This window comes from Amblyomma americanum, chromosome 6 (assembly GCF_052857255.1).
Source record: "Amblyomma americanum isolate KBUSLIRL-KWMA chromosome 6, ASM5285725v1, whole genome shotgun sequence".
Taxonomy (NCBI): Eukaryota; Metazoa; Arthropoda; class Arachnida; order Ixodida; family Ixodidae; genus Amblyomma; species Amblyomma americanum.
The window spans coordinates 116,482,973-116,500,123 of record NC_135502.1 but is presented as its reverse complement, the minus strand read 5'-3'; the positions used below and the strand labels follow the sequence as shown (position 1 = coordinate 116,500,123).

Here is a 17,151-nt window from a genome sequence, read left to right as displayed (position 1 = left end):
ACATTCTTATTATTATGCCTTTCAGATTTCCAAATCTGGGAGGAACAAAACGCAAGCGTAATTGTTCTTGAAACGTACGTCACTGCTGGAATACCGCACCCTGCCTACGTTCAATTCACAAAATTGGTGGGTTCCATTTTTTTCCGGCGATATTTTCAATGCAGCAAATTTCCCCGATTCTCAAATATGGGCTAGTATATGAAAATCATATTCCTTCTTCACGGTTTTGTTTTCCTTATTATGTGGTTAGTATGACTGCGGTATGAAAGCAACAAATTTACTCATGCGCTTAATCAAGCGGCTACATTTTTATACTCAACGTAGTTAAGGAAAACTGTATAACAGCGGTGTCTTGCCGGAACTCACCGATGGGGAGAAACGTGGAGGGAAACGAAGAGGGTTCAGCGTAAGTTGAGGACAAAGCAGCGAGCTATAGAAATAAGTATGATAGGTGTAACGTTAAGAGACCAGAAGCGGGCAGAGTGGGTGAGGGAACAAACGCCGGTTAATTAACACTTAGTCGAAATCAAGACGAAGGAATGGGCTTGGGCAGGGCATAAAATGCGCATGCAAGATAACCGCTGGTCTTTAAGAGTAACGGAGTGGATTCCAAGAGAGGGCAAGCGTAGCAGGGGGCGGCAGGGGGTTAGGTGGGCGGATGAGGTCAGGATGTTCGCAGGCATAAGGTGGGCGCCACTGGCAAAGGAAAAAATTAATTAGAAAAACAAGGAAGAAGCCATCGCTCTGCAGTGGGCGTAGTAAGGTTGATGACGATGACAATGACAAGGTCACCGGGGGTGCGCACTGGCACTGTACGCTCATGCCTTCTGAAGCCCTGTCTGTGCCCACTGACTTCTCGTCTTACCTGACCCGAGCCCCGCCCTATAGAAGAAGGATCTGCGCAGGCTATGAGCAGCTGGGCCTGTGCTAACCCGGTTACACAGTCAGCTGGACCAGGTGATAAAGGCCCCCTGGTCCCCTAAACAACTATCTGTCATGGCAGTGCGCTTGTGGATGAACCCAGTACAGTGGCCTGTAGCTTTCATACTGCGGACTCAAAGGAATCGTAAAAGTGGCTCTTGGTCGTTTCAGTTTAAAGTTATTTAGAGTGCTTGATTGTACTGCGAGCATAATAAAGAGGCATAATGTTCATCCCTCACTACGAGCCGGAGCCACTCACGCGCCATTGGCATTGCAGTTCTGGCTACGGGCGGAGCTAGTAGGCCGGAGCCGTCTACGCCATCGGGACGATTTCGGTAAACTACGGTTAGCTGAGCTTAACTGCAACCATTTTTTTTTCAGTGCTATATAATTCAGGTCGTCGTCTTCAAAAAATCATTGAGTTTCGCCATAACAAAATTTCCTGACTGAGGGTCGTAACTACATCAGTACTTTATAATTTGAAGATCTGAGGACTGGAATGTCCGAGTACCTTCAATTAGAGTATCATATGGGATTATACTGATGCGGCACACTAATCCACCTTAATCCGCCCAGTAATTCCCACTAAGCAACCTTAATTCATGAATTATTCCCCAGCAGTTAACCTCAATTCACTAACACACCCTAGAACACTTGAATTCACCAACTAACCCCCTTTATTCTCTCTAATCCAACCCTCTAATCCTAATTCAATTCTCTTATTTCATTTCCTGGGAGGGCCCACTTTCAAAATTTTGTTGTTCATTAGAATTCTGGGGGTGAGCTAACTTCAACCATGCGGTTAAGAAGGCCCCTAGTTTTTCGACTGAATGCGTCGCGCGTTGCGGCCGTCATGAATGTCGCGGCCAAACGTAGTAAACCGCAGGTTAAAAAGAAATGTTTATTAGCGCCCATTTAAAAGGAAACAGTGAAATGCCAATTTACATATACACAAGGTGTCCATACGGTTAAAGAAAATAGGATCTCATATTAGAAACCGCTAACGCTGCTCGATGCATTATCGAGCTGTTTTTCGTCAAAGTGGGAGGCGCGTAGCCGCTCATAATGCAGCAGGTGAACTCCACCGGGTGGCCAGGGATATTTGCGGGCCGACGACCCAGTCATCCCTTTGGACGAGCCTAGAGTGCAGGACCAGTGCCGAGCTCCACAGGCTGGTCTACAACTGCTGATACAGCCGGAGGGATAGAGCAGTCCCACGTGATGTGTGATAGGGAACCGTGCCCACCGTAGAATTTACCGGTAGATGGCAGCCCGCACTAACCACTTTGAAGCGACCACATTCAACCCGGAGAATATTTAGGCTGCTCATACTGTGCTCTGGCTCAAGTCCGGGCTTGCCCGAAATCCAGGCCAGGCCGTGCCGGCAGGTAATCTGCGCCACTTAGCTGCAGCCCAGCCCGCGGGTCGTCGTGAGTATGGGCTTCTCGGTAAGCCAAATCATGTGCAGTAATCTAGTCTGCGCCAAAATGGCGCAGTTATCTACACAGCGGAAACTGAGAGAAGTTCATTTGTTCCTCGATAATTGCGTGGAGTATTTGTATCAAAAATCTGTAAGCTTTTATAGCGGGAAACCTAAATTGCTACGCAGGTGCGAACACTCTGACTCTCGCTAAGTTATCGACGCTTAAATTTCACAAAGCTTGATTCATCATCCCGAGCACGGATTCATTTGTTACTACTGACGAGAAAATTTTTTAAAAGGGTAATTTTAAGCTCATATAAAAGAAATTTTAGTGACCTTACACATCGTTCTGGATTATTCATCCGAGAAGTGCGATGCTTTTCCTCATTCAGGGATAATATTACACCTTATTACCAGAAGCAGTACACCGCCAACCGAAGTGACATCATGTTTTATCTTTCAGGCGCCATTTGTGGATGCATTTGTACGGCTGGACGTCGGCGATAGTGCGTCCATTTTGGGAGAGCACAAAGACAATGAAAGGTGCGTGCCATGGAATGTCATTATTAACATGATAGCATTAAGAAGCCCGTGTTGCAGAAAATCCGGCGTCGTTCTCGGCATTGGCGTCTTCGACCATGAGCGAAAACTTCTAAGAGAAACTGCCTAAGAGGTAGGTGGGCAGGCTGGTCACGAAACCTTGTGGCGTCGTCATACCTTCCCACCAGATTGTGAGCAAACTGTGCACCGTAACAGGTGGCAGTTAACTTAGTGATTGTTAGCGAGAGGTTGCTCGAGAATAGTAGCCTTGGACGCACAAGCCCCACCGTTGGCAGCATCTGCCATCGTAGGGCAGTGGAGCAACGCTTAATCGCTGCGTGATGTAACCCGATGCTATGGAGCTGGCAGTTATACATTTGCACGGCTCTACGTAGTCTCCACCGCACCCGTTCTGATCTGCGCGCTGATTTCGTGGAGGCAGTCGCCGCCGTACAGTGGCCAGTGCTTCCAATCCCCTACTAGCTATTTCGTTTCTCTGCTTTCTCTACTTAACACTCATAGATCTCTAGAACTCTTCATACAACTTTCGGCGCACTGCTGCAGCGGTTAAGTGATGCTCCAGTGCTCTGGTATGGCGAGTGCTGCCATCCGGATGGATCTGTGGGATCCAGGTTGCACGGGCGATTCATCATTAAACGCCAGCTGCCAGTGCCCTGCGGTAGCAGATGCTACCACGAGAGAGACTTGTGCGATCAAGGTTGCTCTTCCCGAGAGACCTCGCACGACCACTCATAATTTTACCGCCAATAGCCAGGTTCCATGAGGACGCCATGATTTATGGTACCATCGAGTGTCAACGCCCACACACACGAATTTTCGCACAATGGGGCAAATAAGGCTTACGCATTAAAGAGGTAGGATTGTTCACGTAAGAACAAACGGCAAAACAATGCGCTTTGAAAGAAACTACCAGGAAGATTGAAAAAGACGACAGATTCCTTAAACCAATGTCCAGGAGGGTGAAAAACAAAAATATTTGTATCTCACATCATTCTCACTCTTGCTTTTTATTGTTCTTGCGCGTGACACCACTCACTTGTTTCACTAATGTTTTTCGCGGTGTTAGCAGACAAACAGAAATAATACCAGATACGTTGTTGGTGAGCTGTCAGCCAAGATTTCAGTGTGGGCGGACCAGGTACGATCCAATGTGCTTCAAAATAGCTAGCGTCCCTCTGTTGTCTTTGCTGAAATCATACATGGCATCATAAAATCAAACTTTAGTTCGGGTAGGCTAACATACAAATCGAACGTGTTCTTGTCATCATGAGCCGCGACATCAGTCACGGAGACCATCTGCGTTTCCTAGCTGAAAGGTTATAAGCGGGCGCAGGGGGGGGGGGGGGGGGGGGGGGTCACCTTCATCAGCCGAAAAAACTGGACAACACTGCAACCATCAATAACCCATCCTAGAATGCACTAGGCGTTTCCTGCAATAGATTGTATGCTCACAGCTCGTTAGCAAGAGAAGCTAGACTGCGTAACTTTGATAAAAGGTAATTGTTGTCCACATTTACATCTATCTTTGTGGTTATTTTTTGTGCGTTCATAAAAGAAGTGAAATTCCCGTCCCAAAGGGCGTTAGTCAGGAAGATCATATATATGCAGTTGAAACTGTTTTAACAGGATGCATTCATAGAAATCATCAGCGAAAAGTTGCGGGCAATAGTTATAAAAGAAAACTTAGTAAGATTCAATCTGCTGATTTCACTGCTTCGTTAAGTAATTCAGAGGAAGAATACCATAGGCTGATCACCGGAACCTAAGAGGGAAATGGTAATGGTGATCATAAAGATTAAAATGAATTAAAAGGAAAAGTAACGTTGAAGAGTCTGGGAAGAGTGTTGTGTTGTGCTGGATTTATTGGCACATAGGCAGCTTAGGCCACCGTGCGCAAAGCCCAAGGTATTGCAAAAGATATATATATGAAGAATTTCACAAAAAGGTGAGAAGCGACGGTGGTGTAGAGGGCTTAGAATGTTAGTACCTAGTGATGGCAAAGGAAAAACATTTTAAACATGGCCGTTAGTAACAGTTTGAAAGAGGGTCGGTTAACCTCTGTGACCATCCTTGGCTGGGCAAGGATTTCGAGGCTCCCAACAAAGTAAAGACCGCAGTCTTCTTAGGAATGAGAAAGTGGCTGAGGTATGCTTAAAAAGCGGTTGCGGTGAACTCTAGGAAGAGAACTGCACCCTAAAATTTACAGCTAAGCACTTCAATTAGTAAGCGAATGCGTCTACTTAGGGCAGGAAATGAGCGCCGATCCGGAACACGAGAAGAGAATAGCTAGAGTATTATTTGGGAGGAAACGATACAATAATTATATCTTCTCAATCATTCCTTATGGGCGCAGAAACTTTCGAGCTAAATAAAAAGGTTGAAATTAAGTTGAGGACCACACAACAAGCTATGGAAGAGGGGAAAGATCGGTACAACGTTAAGAGACACGAAGACCACAGAGTAGATCTGGAAACAAACGCGAGTTAATGTCACTCTGGACAAAAATGATATAAAACAAATACGCTTGGTAAGGATTTTTAATGCGCAGGGAAGATATCCAATGGTTCCTCACAGTAAATGAGGCCATGCAAAGGAACGAAAAACTGAGGAGGGACAGCGATAAGGACGTTTGCATAAATATTGCTGCCAGAGCGGGCGCAACCAGGGTTATTGGGAATTCAGTGAAAAAGGCAATTGTCTTGGAGATTCAAGCGGAACCCTTTACGAAGGTTTTCTGATATCATGAATGGCAGTAAACTAGTGTCCCGCAAGAGAAAAGTATATAAAAGCGGCATCTTAGCGGTACTCACCTATTCGGCAGAAAAAGATTGAACGGGGAGGAATCAAATTAAACGTAGACGACGCAGCTTTCTACAGAAAGGAAAATCATATATGTCAAGAGACAGGCAGAGAGCAGATCGTGTAAAAGAATTAATGCGAGTTAATGAAATTCTAGTGGACATCAAGAACAAATGGCATAGCAAGGTGGTCGTATATGAGATTATGAAGTTTGTTGCTAGCGAAGGCCACGGTAATTGAGGGGTATGGGAGAGGCCTTCGCCCTGCTATGGGCATCATCAGGCTGGTGATGGTGTATTTAGGCTGATAATTATTCAGATAATCACTATGGTGTTGTGGAGATAAGGCAGATCTCCACCGTCGCCCTAACCAGGCGCCGAACGCCGTCTACGTCACGATCCCGCGCAACGCCGAGAGTGCTTTCCGGAGTACACGTTCTGAGCGCCAGCGGAACTAGAGAGAGCAAGGCACGCCATCGCTGTCTCTTCGGCAGTCCTCCTACCTCCCTCTTGTGTTCGGGACCACGTGGACAGTGCGAAGTGAGGCGCCAGACGGGCCAGTAGTCACCACGCCCTGAGGACACGGACCCATGGCTGTTAAGGCCACCCTTCTCACTCTCGCGCCTGCCACTGCCTGGTTGCCATCCTGGCAATTGATGGATATCCCATTTTGGAGCTATTCCAAAAAACTGTCTCAACGAGATAGCGTTACGTAGCCGGTGTCGCACAAAAGCCGGCGTCAGTTCTCAGCGTCGGCGTCGTTCACCATGAGCGAAAAATTCACGACAAATCCTCAAAGCAGCAACTTAGGTGGGCTACTTTGGTGGCATTTAAATTAATGAATGATAACGAAAGGTTGCTCGGGAAGACCAACCTGGGTCGCACGACCCCCACCGCTGGCAGCAGCTGCCAAGGGAGATCAGTGGCGCATCGCTTAAACGTGGCACCACTGCGCCTGGAGTGGTATCTGGGCTCCTTGGAATCTATGAAAGTAAAGCAGAGATTGACCAATTCCGCGAGCATCGGCTAAGATTAACCCATTAACGCTCCCGCGTCGTACCCTTATTGTAGATGTTAAGCGTCTTCTCCAATTTTGGCATGCTGCCTATCTCCTAGTGTTATGTACGTTGCTCTTCGCGGCCTCACGTGTGGCCAGAACTAGTGGAGCTGCCTGAGCGACGAGTGCAGAGGCGTGCAGGAACATTCGACACGCTACAGTGGCGCCCCCAACTCGCACTGGAAATGTGGTTGCGTAAGCGCCTTCTCAGACAGAGCCGCTTACATTATGAATCTTGTTTGCAACACTAGGTCATACTTTATCACGATAATTGGTGTTCCACATGCCATCATGAAACTTTTTGCTCGGTGGTAAACAAAACGTTGCTTGCCAGATATCAGAATGCGGCGCTTAAAATGGGCCCCCACCATCGGGGAACCTATAGTAGTGAATTTCCTTCCACGGATGGTTACTTCTTAGAACAGAGGCAAATTTCTACTCGTTTTTGTCACATTCCTTTACTTAATGTGGCGGTGTCGGAGGAGAAGAGCTAGTTTCTAATTTTGGTCTCTTAACCTTTCGACGCTGAAGGATATTTGTTGCTTGTTTAAATTTTGTACAACAATCATTCACACATAAACTAAATCTTTTGGCATGCGATTGTTTGTCCTGGCAGGATTCGTGTGCTACACACTACTGAGGAGACGATTCTTTCGGGGTGTCCCAAAGGCAATTTCAAGTTAAAGGTATCTAGGAATTCGCATGGATGCGTTTTCTCTGCTTCGGACTGCGCAAAAAATGTGGTGGTGAAAAACGACTATCTCATGTTACACTTCGGTGCCTTCGTGCCATTGTTTGGACCTAATTTCACCATTAAAGACGTCGTTATAGTAAGTAAAATTCATCATATATCCTCTGTTGCGCTTGTACTGGAAATCTGGATTGCGCTATAGGCTTGCCGAATTCAAAAAATTTATGGCTTGAACAAGACGGGATGGCGAAACACCTGTAACACGTGCTAACGGCAGAAAGGCCCCCAGAGTGCGTCATGGCCAACAGAAGCGCAAACCTGTGTCGTCGGCCGGTGGACCGAAACCAGATTACCGGGAGTATAAGTCGGTACCAGAGTATTTCATGTGCTGTAGTTAGGAACTAATGAACACATGGGGCTCCTTCGCGAATGGATCTACACTCGCTGTTACTGAAGATACTCGTGCCCATTAATGGGGCTCGCTACTAAAAAATACCGGGTTATATTATTTCCCTTTCCGAAGCACGATCAACACGTTATAAACATTCACATGTATTAAGTAAGTATCGTTTTAATAGTGTCTGCTTCAAATACTCGTTTTTCCCACTAGCAATTAAAGAATGTAACAGCCTTGCTCCATCCATTAGTAACTGCCCTGACAAAATGTAGTATTGCGGTTGACACCATCGGGTGTCCACGGTGATGTGTGACAGTTACTGCGGCATTTCCTTTCATGAAAACCAATATTCATTTTCATTATTACACCATGTGGCGATATTCACTCCTGATGGCTTCTGTTCTGTTATTATTCTCATGGATGTGTAGTTTTCTTGCTCTTGTTGAATCTTTTTATTTCATTTATGCAGTGTTAGAAAAACAACTACATATACCATTTCTATGCCTCTATAGTATACGTTCATAATATTTCTTGTTTACTTATGAGTATAGTCTATAAAGTAAGATAACTTTCCTCGTTTTGTAATTCTTGTTATAATGCTACTGACAATAACGTTATGTCATATATTATTTCGTACTTTTTGCCATAGGTTTGTTGCACTTGCGTCAGTTGTTTTTTCTTAACATGTTGGCCTGGTAATTGTTCTCACTACTACTAGACCGCTTCCTTGTTGACTTAACTATGCCCTCCTGCCACAATTCTAAATTGTATAAGAAGTTTGTAAGCAAATAAATACATAAAACAATAAATGATTAAATAAAGTTCTATGATGTTCCTGCACTCGCATTGTTTGCGATAATGTCTTGTAGGATTCACGCTAGGCATCAAAAGAACAGTACTGAAAGAATTTATGGTGCGCGGTAGAGAAACTTAAGAGATCCCAAAAACTCCAGGCATTCCGAAGGAATTTTCAACCATTTTTTTGATTTTCTTAGTTCCACTTACAAAATTCTGCGATCAAAAAGTCTCTGAAATATGCCCGTACCCCGCTTCTATGAATCTAGCCTTCGAGACCTAATAATTGTGAGTGCTTTGTAGCAGTGAGGATAGCCAACTGCTGCCTTCATAGACCCACTCACAAAACTGTTCCACCATGGCGACGCATCGATAGAATTTATGGAATTTCCAAATGATACTCTCCACGAGGTGATGGCTCGGCAAATCATCCCATTAATCCGCCAGAATTAAAAGAAAGCAGAATATACAATTATCGTCGCAAAGTGAAGCAGTAATCGTGACTTTCTTATTTTGAAGATTGCCTATTTATTTGCTTCACAAAATAGGAATCAAACATGCAATGTTTAACTTGAGTGCACAAGGACAAAGAAATTATATTTCAGTTCATTTTGTTTTCTTTAAGGCCAGAGTAAGGGGTGTTACATAAGCTGTGGCAAGATTTAAAAATATAGTTAAAATAACAGAATTTTTTTTACATTTTGAACAAACTGTGATGAGCACGTGATGATATGATTGACTTGCAGGGACGCGAGAAGGTAGTGTAGGTGCTAGACGCAATTTTTGAGCAAATAAATGTTGGACAGACATAAAAACTTGTCATGTTTACAGATATTGACAATATACAGACCAGGAAAGAGAGTGCAGGCAACTGTTCAACGGTTCGCTGCTCTACAGTAGCTATGCCCGTATGTGGTCTTAGTCACCGCTTTGTTCCGCATGTTGGTGTCCTGGATCCGTTGTAGTGACCCGCAGGAATCCACGAAGGTGACGTCATTTCCAGAGCCCTTAGGAACATAGTATATTTTATGGCTGCAGCGTGCAGCTGTCAAGAATGCGTGCTCATCACAGCCAAACAGGTGCAGGGGAGACGGAGTCAGTTTAACTGTTATCTGTATTTGGTCTAAACCTACCAAACGCATGGTGTAAAAAAACCATTTATTGGCAAGTTTCGAACCGCACGCGCTAATACACGCAATTTTGCGTAGAAAGATACATGCGGAAAATGGATTATAGGGTGAGAATTTATATGGAGCATTCCAGTGTTGAGCAGTAGTTGCACAATACATCCGTGTTAGAGCAGTAAAATAGGTAAACGCCGTTCGTGACTGCGCTTGCATTACTGTCTCGCGGATAGAAAACGAGAATCGTTCATCTGGAAGGCCGAATGGAATGGCAGAAACAAGTCCTGAGTGCCTTTAGCATCAAAATATCGTGTTGATGTGCGGAGATTCTTCGGATGCTCGACAGGAAACAAGAGCTTTTTGCAAGCAATCTGGCATTTCTCTGGGCCAGTTGGTATGAATCCATATTTGGGACGCACCAAAGTAGACAGACACATTCAATGAAGACAGCAAGAAAGTCTTATCCATAGTGCCCCAGCGTTACACCGTCCAGTCAGTTCTATACACTCAGTGGCTTAATTTCTGCCACTACAATCTGTCCACATTTCCCGTCGAACAAACGATTGCATAACAGCGTCTTTTATGCCCAATTTCAGGTGAAGTAGGTCTATGGGTTTATAGGGGTTTAACGTCCCAAAGCGACCTAGGCTATGTGGTACGCCGCAGTGAAGGGCTCCGGGAAATTCGGCCAGTTGGGGTTCTTTAACGTACTCCGACAACGCACAGTACACAGGACTCCAAAATTTTGCCTCCGTCGAAATGCGATCGCCGCGGCCAGCATTGTACCCGCGTCATTAGAGTCAGCAGCCGACCACCATAACTACTGAGCCACAGCGCCGGCTCGGTGAAATTGGTGGCCTACTGTATTTGCATGTGAGTTATCATGGACCAGATTTTGCTTCGCGATAAACGAAGCAAGCCTGAGTACCCGCACGCACGCACGCACACGCAAGAGCAGAGGGCTCGTTAACAGGTCAACACCTAGCCGCCTTGGGAAAGAAATCGGAAGTAGAGGTACGGCAGTACTCCCATTAGTGCAGCCGCCGAAAATACTGTTTTATTCCTATGATCAAAAGTATTGTTATTCAGGCAGGTCAGGGAGGTAGGCGTCTCGGAAATGTACCGTTGGGTACAGCGTGATACAAGCATGCGTCGGAATGAGTGTTTCTCTCTCCTCCGTCCAAACAATTGACCTCTTCAGCGCTGCCCAATTCAACGTGTGTGGGCAGTTGCGTGGATGGTTAGATATTAGGACGAGTCGCGGCGGCTGCGCTACGATGCCACACCTGTCCTTTTCTTGATTGTCGCGTGGCACAGAATCCTCAGGGGTGAGAAACCAAGCTACACATACTGCCGCTCTGATCATCTTTGTTCCGGGGATTTAACGACTGTTGCCAAGTCGAAGAACTGCAGCGTTTGAGATGAGGATTTACGCACAGTATCTGCGGATGCGGCGCCAACAGTCGCTTAGTGAGGTCAAGCCTTTTCTCTAGTAAACGGCGGGGACGAGAAAACGCGTACAACCGGCCAAACCTTTAAATGGCGTGATTTTTGCATAGACAATTGCACGCTGTAAAAGGCTGTTCCTGGCTAACACGCTGGCATACTCATGTTGTTATTCGACGAATATGCTTGAGTGGAGTAATTTCCTTATTAAATCAAAATTATAAGCAATCTTCATTGTCTGCGGTGATGAAGAGCCAAAACAAGGGGTATACGTAGCAATGGTTCTCGTGGCGCAATCGCGCTTACTCTGGGTAAACAACTTGCCTGGCATGAGAGGTGAGGTGGTTTACCAAAAGGAGGAAGCGGAATTAACCTGAACCATTGCTTCGTGCGCCTCTTGGTTTTATCTTCGTAGCTGCAGACGATGCGGGTTTTTAATAATTTTGATCCACTCAAGCAAGTATTCTACTCATGCACAATATAAAAAAAATGTACCACTTAATGCCACTCCACACGTCAAACTACAGCATGAAAACCAGCGAAAGGACGCATTCACAAGGAGGAGAAGTACACAGGAAAACGCTGGAAACATTGCTTATAATTTTGATTTAATAAGAAAATTACTCCACTCAAGCATATTCCAGCGTTGTCCTGTGTACTTCTCCTCCTTGTGAATGCGTCCTTTCGCTGGTTTTCCACATACCATGCACCAACTGGCCCAACAAGCTACGCTTCTTCAATACAGCATGAATATGCAATTTGTTTAGCCGAGAGAACCATTTTCCAAGGTGCAAATAGGGATGCTAAAAATCACGCCGATTAATTATTTGGTCGAGTGTACAGATCCATGGAACTTATTACGACCGCTAAAATTCAAAGTGTGTCCACCAGCTGCAAAACTGCAAACAAGGACTGCTAGGCGAGGGAATGATACGTAAAATTATATTCTTTACTGCCGGCTTCTGTACGGGCGCGATTTCTCCGATGGGAGGACTGCGGCCCCCGTCCACCTAGCCATTGACGGTAGCATGCGGCGTGTTCTGCCGCTCGTGACGCGTCCTGGGGCGCACATTCCGAGAGTGTCTTACGGTAATGCGGTGGGAGCGTAAAACGGGAAACACCGCTCGCGCTCATGAGGAACCCTTTCGAAGCTCGGCGAATATAGCGACCATTTTCGGCTATAGGGCACAGAGCTCTCTGTGAGCGAATCGTGTGCAGGCATGCAGGGGGAGGCCAATTATTTTATCTGAAGTGCAGTAGCAGCCTTTTCCACTAGTAACCAGGCTGTGGTGATTGCAAATAAATGCGGGCTGGCGGTGCAGCATTGGTGTTGAGATTCCTTCCTCGTCGGCTACAGGAAAGGACATCGGAACCTGAAGCTATCCCCATCAGTATCCTCCTCTTAACGATAAGAAGCCTCCTGATTTCATCATGAGCTCAAAGGTCAACCTGGTTACTTTTGCCACAAACGGCACGTGTCTGCACGCCGAGGAAGCCAGTTACGAGCGCACGAGAGCGCTTTTTCGCGCCTGTTTGGACGCCTTCGCTTGTGAAATAGTCAGATGGTCGAACAGCCTTTTACAAGCGGCGATCCGGCCCAAGTTTTCTTGTTCCAGGGAACCAAAGATTGTGTTTAAATAGGCGATTTGTATTCAGATCCGGAGTTCTGATTGGACAGAGGCGGATATCTTGCCCCTTCGCTGATCATAATGCGCCTTAAAAGAGAATGCAAGCGTGGCTGATAGTGCTAGTTGAGAATTCAGAACACCTCAAAAAGCACCTGTGGTTTGCGTATTTTTTCGTTCCTGTCTCAATGTTGCGCTGTAATTTAGATTTTAGCTGTTATAAGAGAGAATGATTTTTCTACCGTATGGATGTAAAAGCTTGTGGACCTAAACACCTATTGTCACGACGCAAACGAAGACAAAGGGTAGTTAATTGTGGCCCCCAACCACACGACGTTAAGCAAACTACGCGCCAGTGCGTTGTTTAAGTCAAGCCCAATTCTCTGTGTCGACTGAATGATCACCGTGTTTTCGAAGTGAAATTTATGAACTGTAGGGTTTAAAGTCACGAAGGCGCACTCGGACTGTGAGGGACGCCGTAGCGGAGGGCTTCGTAATAGGGTCGACCACCAGAGGTTTTTTAACGTGCGCTGATATTGTATAGCACACGGGCGTCCTTTTATTTCGCCTTCGTCGAAGCAAGGCCGTCGTAACCGAGATTGAACCCGCTGCCTGTGGATAGGGAGGCTAACACCAAATGCCACAAAGCCATCGTGGCGAGTGGAAAAGGAAAAATTAAATAGCAGGCTACCTCGCCCGAATCAAACTGAGGCACAAATTATAGTTTTGCGTTTTTTCGAGCCTTAGAGTTGTACTCGATCGGCACGCTCTCCTTGCTTCAAATGTGTGTGGCTGTCTCAGTTTCGTCACATTTCAGCTTTGCTTCATCGCGCGTACTCAATGGCTTTGGGGCTCGCGAGGTCAGCTCCTAAGCCTTTAGATTTGACGGAAAGCAAAAACATGGCGATGTCAGAATGTTTAAATGAAGTCCAGGAGGTCATTATTAATCCGGAGTCCTTCGGTAGGAAACTACCCGCCGTCCATGCGCACCGCGGTACGTTAAGACAAACGAGAGCCACAGCTTTGCTGCACTTCGATGTGAAACCTCTAAACCCAGCGCATGCTGCTCTGACGCTCTGACCACAAAGTAATAGTTTGTATGCGAATGGCGGTCACCACCGTCCCATCCAAAGAAGAGCGCGCTGCCAGTTATTACGGCGTCGGCTGATAAAGTGCTCATTTTAGAAGGCAAGCTGGCATGCTCTCGCCAGTCACCGTGCTCGATGAATGAATCATATTCTTTCCAAATCGCTACTTTATTGTCCTACCTTATTGCAGTGATGCTTCGCCGTCTTTAAGTAATTTCTGTAAGTATTTCGTTTCTGTTACCAACAAACATGCCTCGCTTGTAAACGCATGCGTTATGTGAGGCAAGCGCATGACAAAAGCATGCAAAAGTGATACGCTTCCCTGCCCAATCGTTCTTCCAGGCATTGCTAAAAATGCCCAGCCAGGAGCATTATCGGCGCGAACTTTCGATTTCGGGCTTTTGCGTACCTGGACCGTGCAACACGCGTACAAGATCAGTCGAAGCGCCGCTGTGCCATCGTGCACTTTTGACGTTGCAGAGTCCTACCGCTCAGGGAAATGCGTGGCGCTGCCATTGCGCCACCGAACTTCAGATTGGGTTCTCCAGATGCGTAGCTCCTTAATATGTGGCGCCGCTTGCGCACCAACAAAAGTGCTTATCGTTTACCTCCAGGCCACCTATTTATGCGTGGCAATCAGAGTCGTCGTCACCGCGAGCGTGTGGGCTGACCGCCTCTAGGCAGATCGATCAGAAATCTCCAGAATGCGCACACGCATTGCTCGCCTTTTTCGGACTAGATGAAACCGGTAGAAAGCGCCTCCGACCACAGGTTAAAGCTCTCCACAGCATAGCATTCCGATTTTTTCATGACGCCGTGACGAACAGCACTGTTACACAACGTACATTTCTAGCTGTTATTTGACAACAAAATTGATTTTTTTTACTTTTTTTTCAGCGCGACATGACCAATGATATATAAATGAAATGTTCCAATCTGCGTGGCATGACTATTGTAATCAGTGTAAGTACACAATTACAAATGCACATGTTTCAGTAAATGTCGTTTCGTTAAATGCCTAGCACTTATTACGCCGTCGTCTTTTATTTTTATTTATTTCATTACCCCCAGGACCCGGGAGCATTACAGAAGGGAGCGGGGGGTTGCATACGAAAGTGGAACACAAAAGTATAGCAGTAATTATACATATAAATCAAAATATAAATTAGGCTCACGGGAAAAAAGGAGGCAAAAAGGGTTACGTCAGAACAATAAACCTAATTAACAGCAAATAGCACGAGATAGAAAAAATACACACGCACAAAAAAACAGATAAGCATACAATGCCTAGCGCTGCATCGAAACACTGGAAATGTCTCACTTGGCTCAGTGTTCGCCGCTGTATCCAGATGCAACTAGGTGGACTGCTAGACAAAGGCCGCTCGCAGTGGCCATCAGTTATCTTGTCCTAAGTCGACTGCACCAAGATTATCGCCGCAAAATTTCCTGATTTCGTTCTCGCCCCGGGCTGTCCCGCCCTCTGCTATATTTGCCTTTTCTTGGAATCCACTCGGTGGGCCTAAGTGGTCATATGCTATTGACCCAGCACAATAGCTGTTCTACCAATGCCAAATGCGCCTTTCTGTTTTATTGCGAAGCAATACTACTTTAGGTCGCACTTCAGCCCGTTCAGTGGCGAGGCGGTGGTAGGCACCATTGACCTTTAGCGTGACCTCGCTGCGTGACGTCACACCACGTGACCTAGAGTGACGTCACACCAGCTGTGTAAAAACGGGGCCCCATCTCCGCCGTCGCGAGGCGAGGCGGTAGCCACCAACGGCGGCCTAACTCCCGCTCCTCTCACCAGGGGCACTACAGTCAGAGTGACGTCACACCAGCTGTATAAAACAGCTCCGCTCCTCTCGCCAAGGCAGTCATACAGCCAGATGTTACGATGGTGCCTACGAACAAGGTAGCTCGGCAGAATGCAAAGAGGAAGCATCAGCGAGCTACGGAGACGGAAGAAGAACGAGAAGCTTCGCAATCACCAGGCTTAACCAAGCTAAGCCACGGCCGTTTTTTAGCTAAGACGTTATTCGCTTGCATTTCTTTACATATCTTACCCTGATCTCTTCCTTCTCGTATATCGCTGTGCTGCCCTCAGCTTAATTTCATACCTTTTTGTTAACCTCAGCGTTTTCCTACACATTAGTTGAGTACTAGGCAAATTCAAATATGACATGTTTCTTCTTGAAGGACGCTGTTAGGCTGGCACGACAGTCCCTGCTAAATGCATTGCACACAATTTTATTCTTCTGCTACACTTTTGTGCTGCAGATCTGCAGCCACTACCGGCTATAAGTAGAAGTAAAGACTCAATACTTCCGTTGTTTAGCGGTTTATAGTACACTCGCTGTCTCTACCCATACTGGTGAGCACTACTTTTAGCTACGTTCATATTTGTTACGAGAAATGGCAGTTTCATATCATGGTCTCTGTTTTCTCCCTGTATAACATGAGAATGTCGTGTTACCATACAATCGCATATTAATACCGTATTTTTCGTTACCCTTTTTTCCCAGCCCTTCTCAATCCATTTCTATGAATTCGTCCTGTAAAGACGCAAGGAATGCATGCCGACGGGCACAACGTCACATTCGACGCTACATGGATAAACTCAGTCGGCAAAAGTGGCGTGACTTTTGTTCTGCGCTGGATGTGCGCAAACCAGTAACCAATATTTGGCGGATAGTTACCGGTATGCGCACGCCACTTCAACAACTCCACCCCTTCGCTGCACTCTCCCTTCACGAACAAAAATCTATAAAAGAAGTCTCAGAAGAATACTGCAAGCTGCTGTCGGCAGGGTCAGGGCATTCGACACTCTCCGCAGATGGTCAAACAGGCATCCCAAAGGCGGCAGTGCCAGCGTTAGACCTGCCTTTCACAATGGAAGAACTATCCACAGCTATCGCGGAGACAAACAGGCACACGTCTCCGGGTCATGATGAGGTGACCTATGACGCCATTGCAAAGCTACCCCACACCTCCCGTCTTCGACTCCTGGAGTATTACAATTCTTCCTGGATGGCTGGTGAGGTCCCCACGGAATGGAAGCTGGCGAAAATCGTGCCCGTTTTGAAACCCTGTAAGCAGCCAACAAGCTACGCATCATTCCGGCCCATTGCCCTACTGAGCTGCGTAGGTAAGCTCATGGAGCGCATGATCTGCAAGCGCATAACTTGGTTCCTAGAAAGCCGAAATGAGTTCCCCCAAGAAATGAAC

The 17,151-nt window shown here is 46.3% G+C and overlaps 1 protein-coding gene across 2 annotated transcripts in view; it reads left to right on the top strand.

Annotated features, from left to right (window-relative positions):
* Positions 1-14,889, top strand: part of LOC144094950 (uncharacterized) — a 65,312-nt gene extending 50,423 nt beyond the window's left edge. Inside the window, exons 5-8 of one of the 2 annotated variants that reach the window (XM_077628817.1) lie at positions 26-126; positions 2,808-2,887; positions 7,377-7,590; positions 14,824-14,889. In XM_077628817.1, coding sequence (XP_077484943.1) covers positions 26-126; positions 2,808-2,887; positions 7,377-7,590; positions 14,824-14,847 — 419 coding nt within the window. In that variant the 3' untranslated portion in view covers positions 14,848-14,889. The remainder of the gene's footprint in view (positions 1-25; positions 127-2,807; positions 2,888-7,376; positions 7,591-14,823) is intronic. The other variant, XM_077628818.1, reaches the window with a different exon arrangement.
* Positions 14,890-17,151: the final 2,262 nt, after the last annotated feature.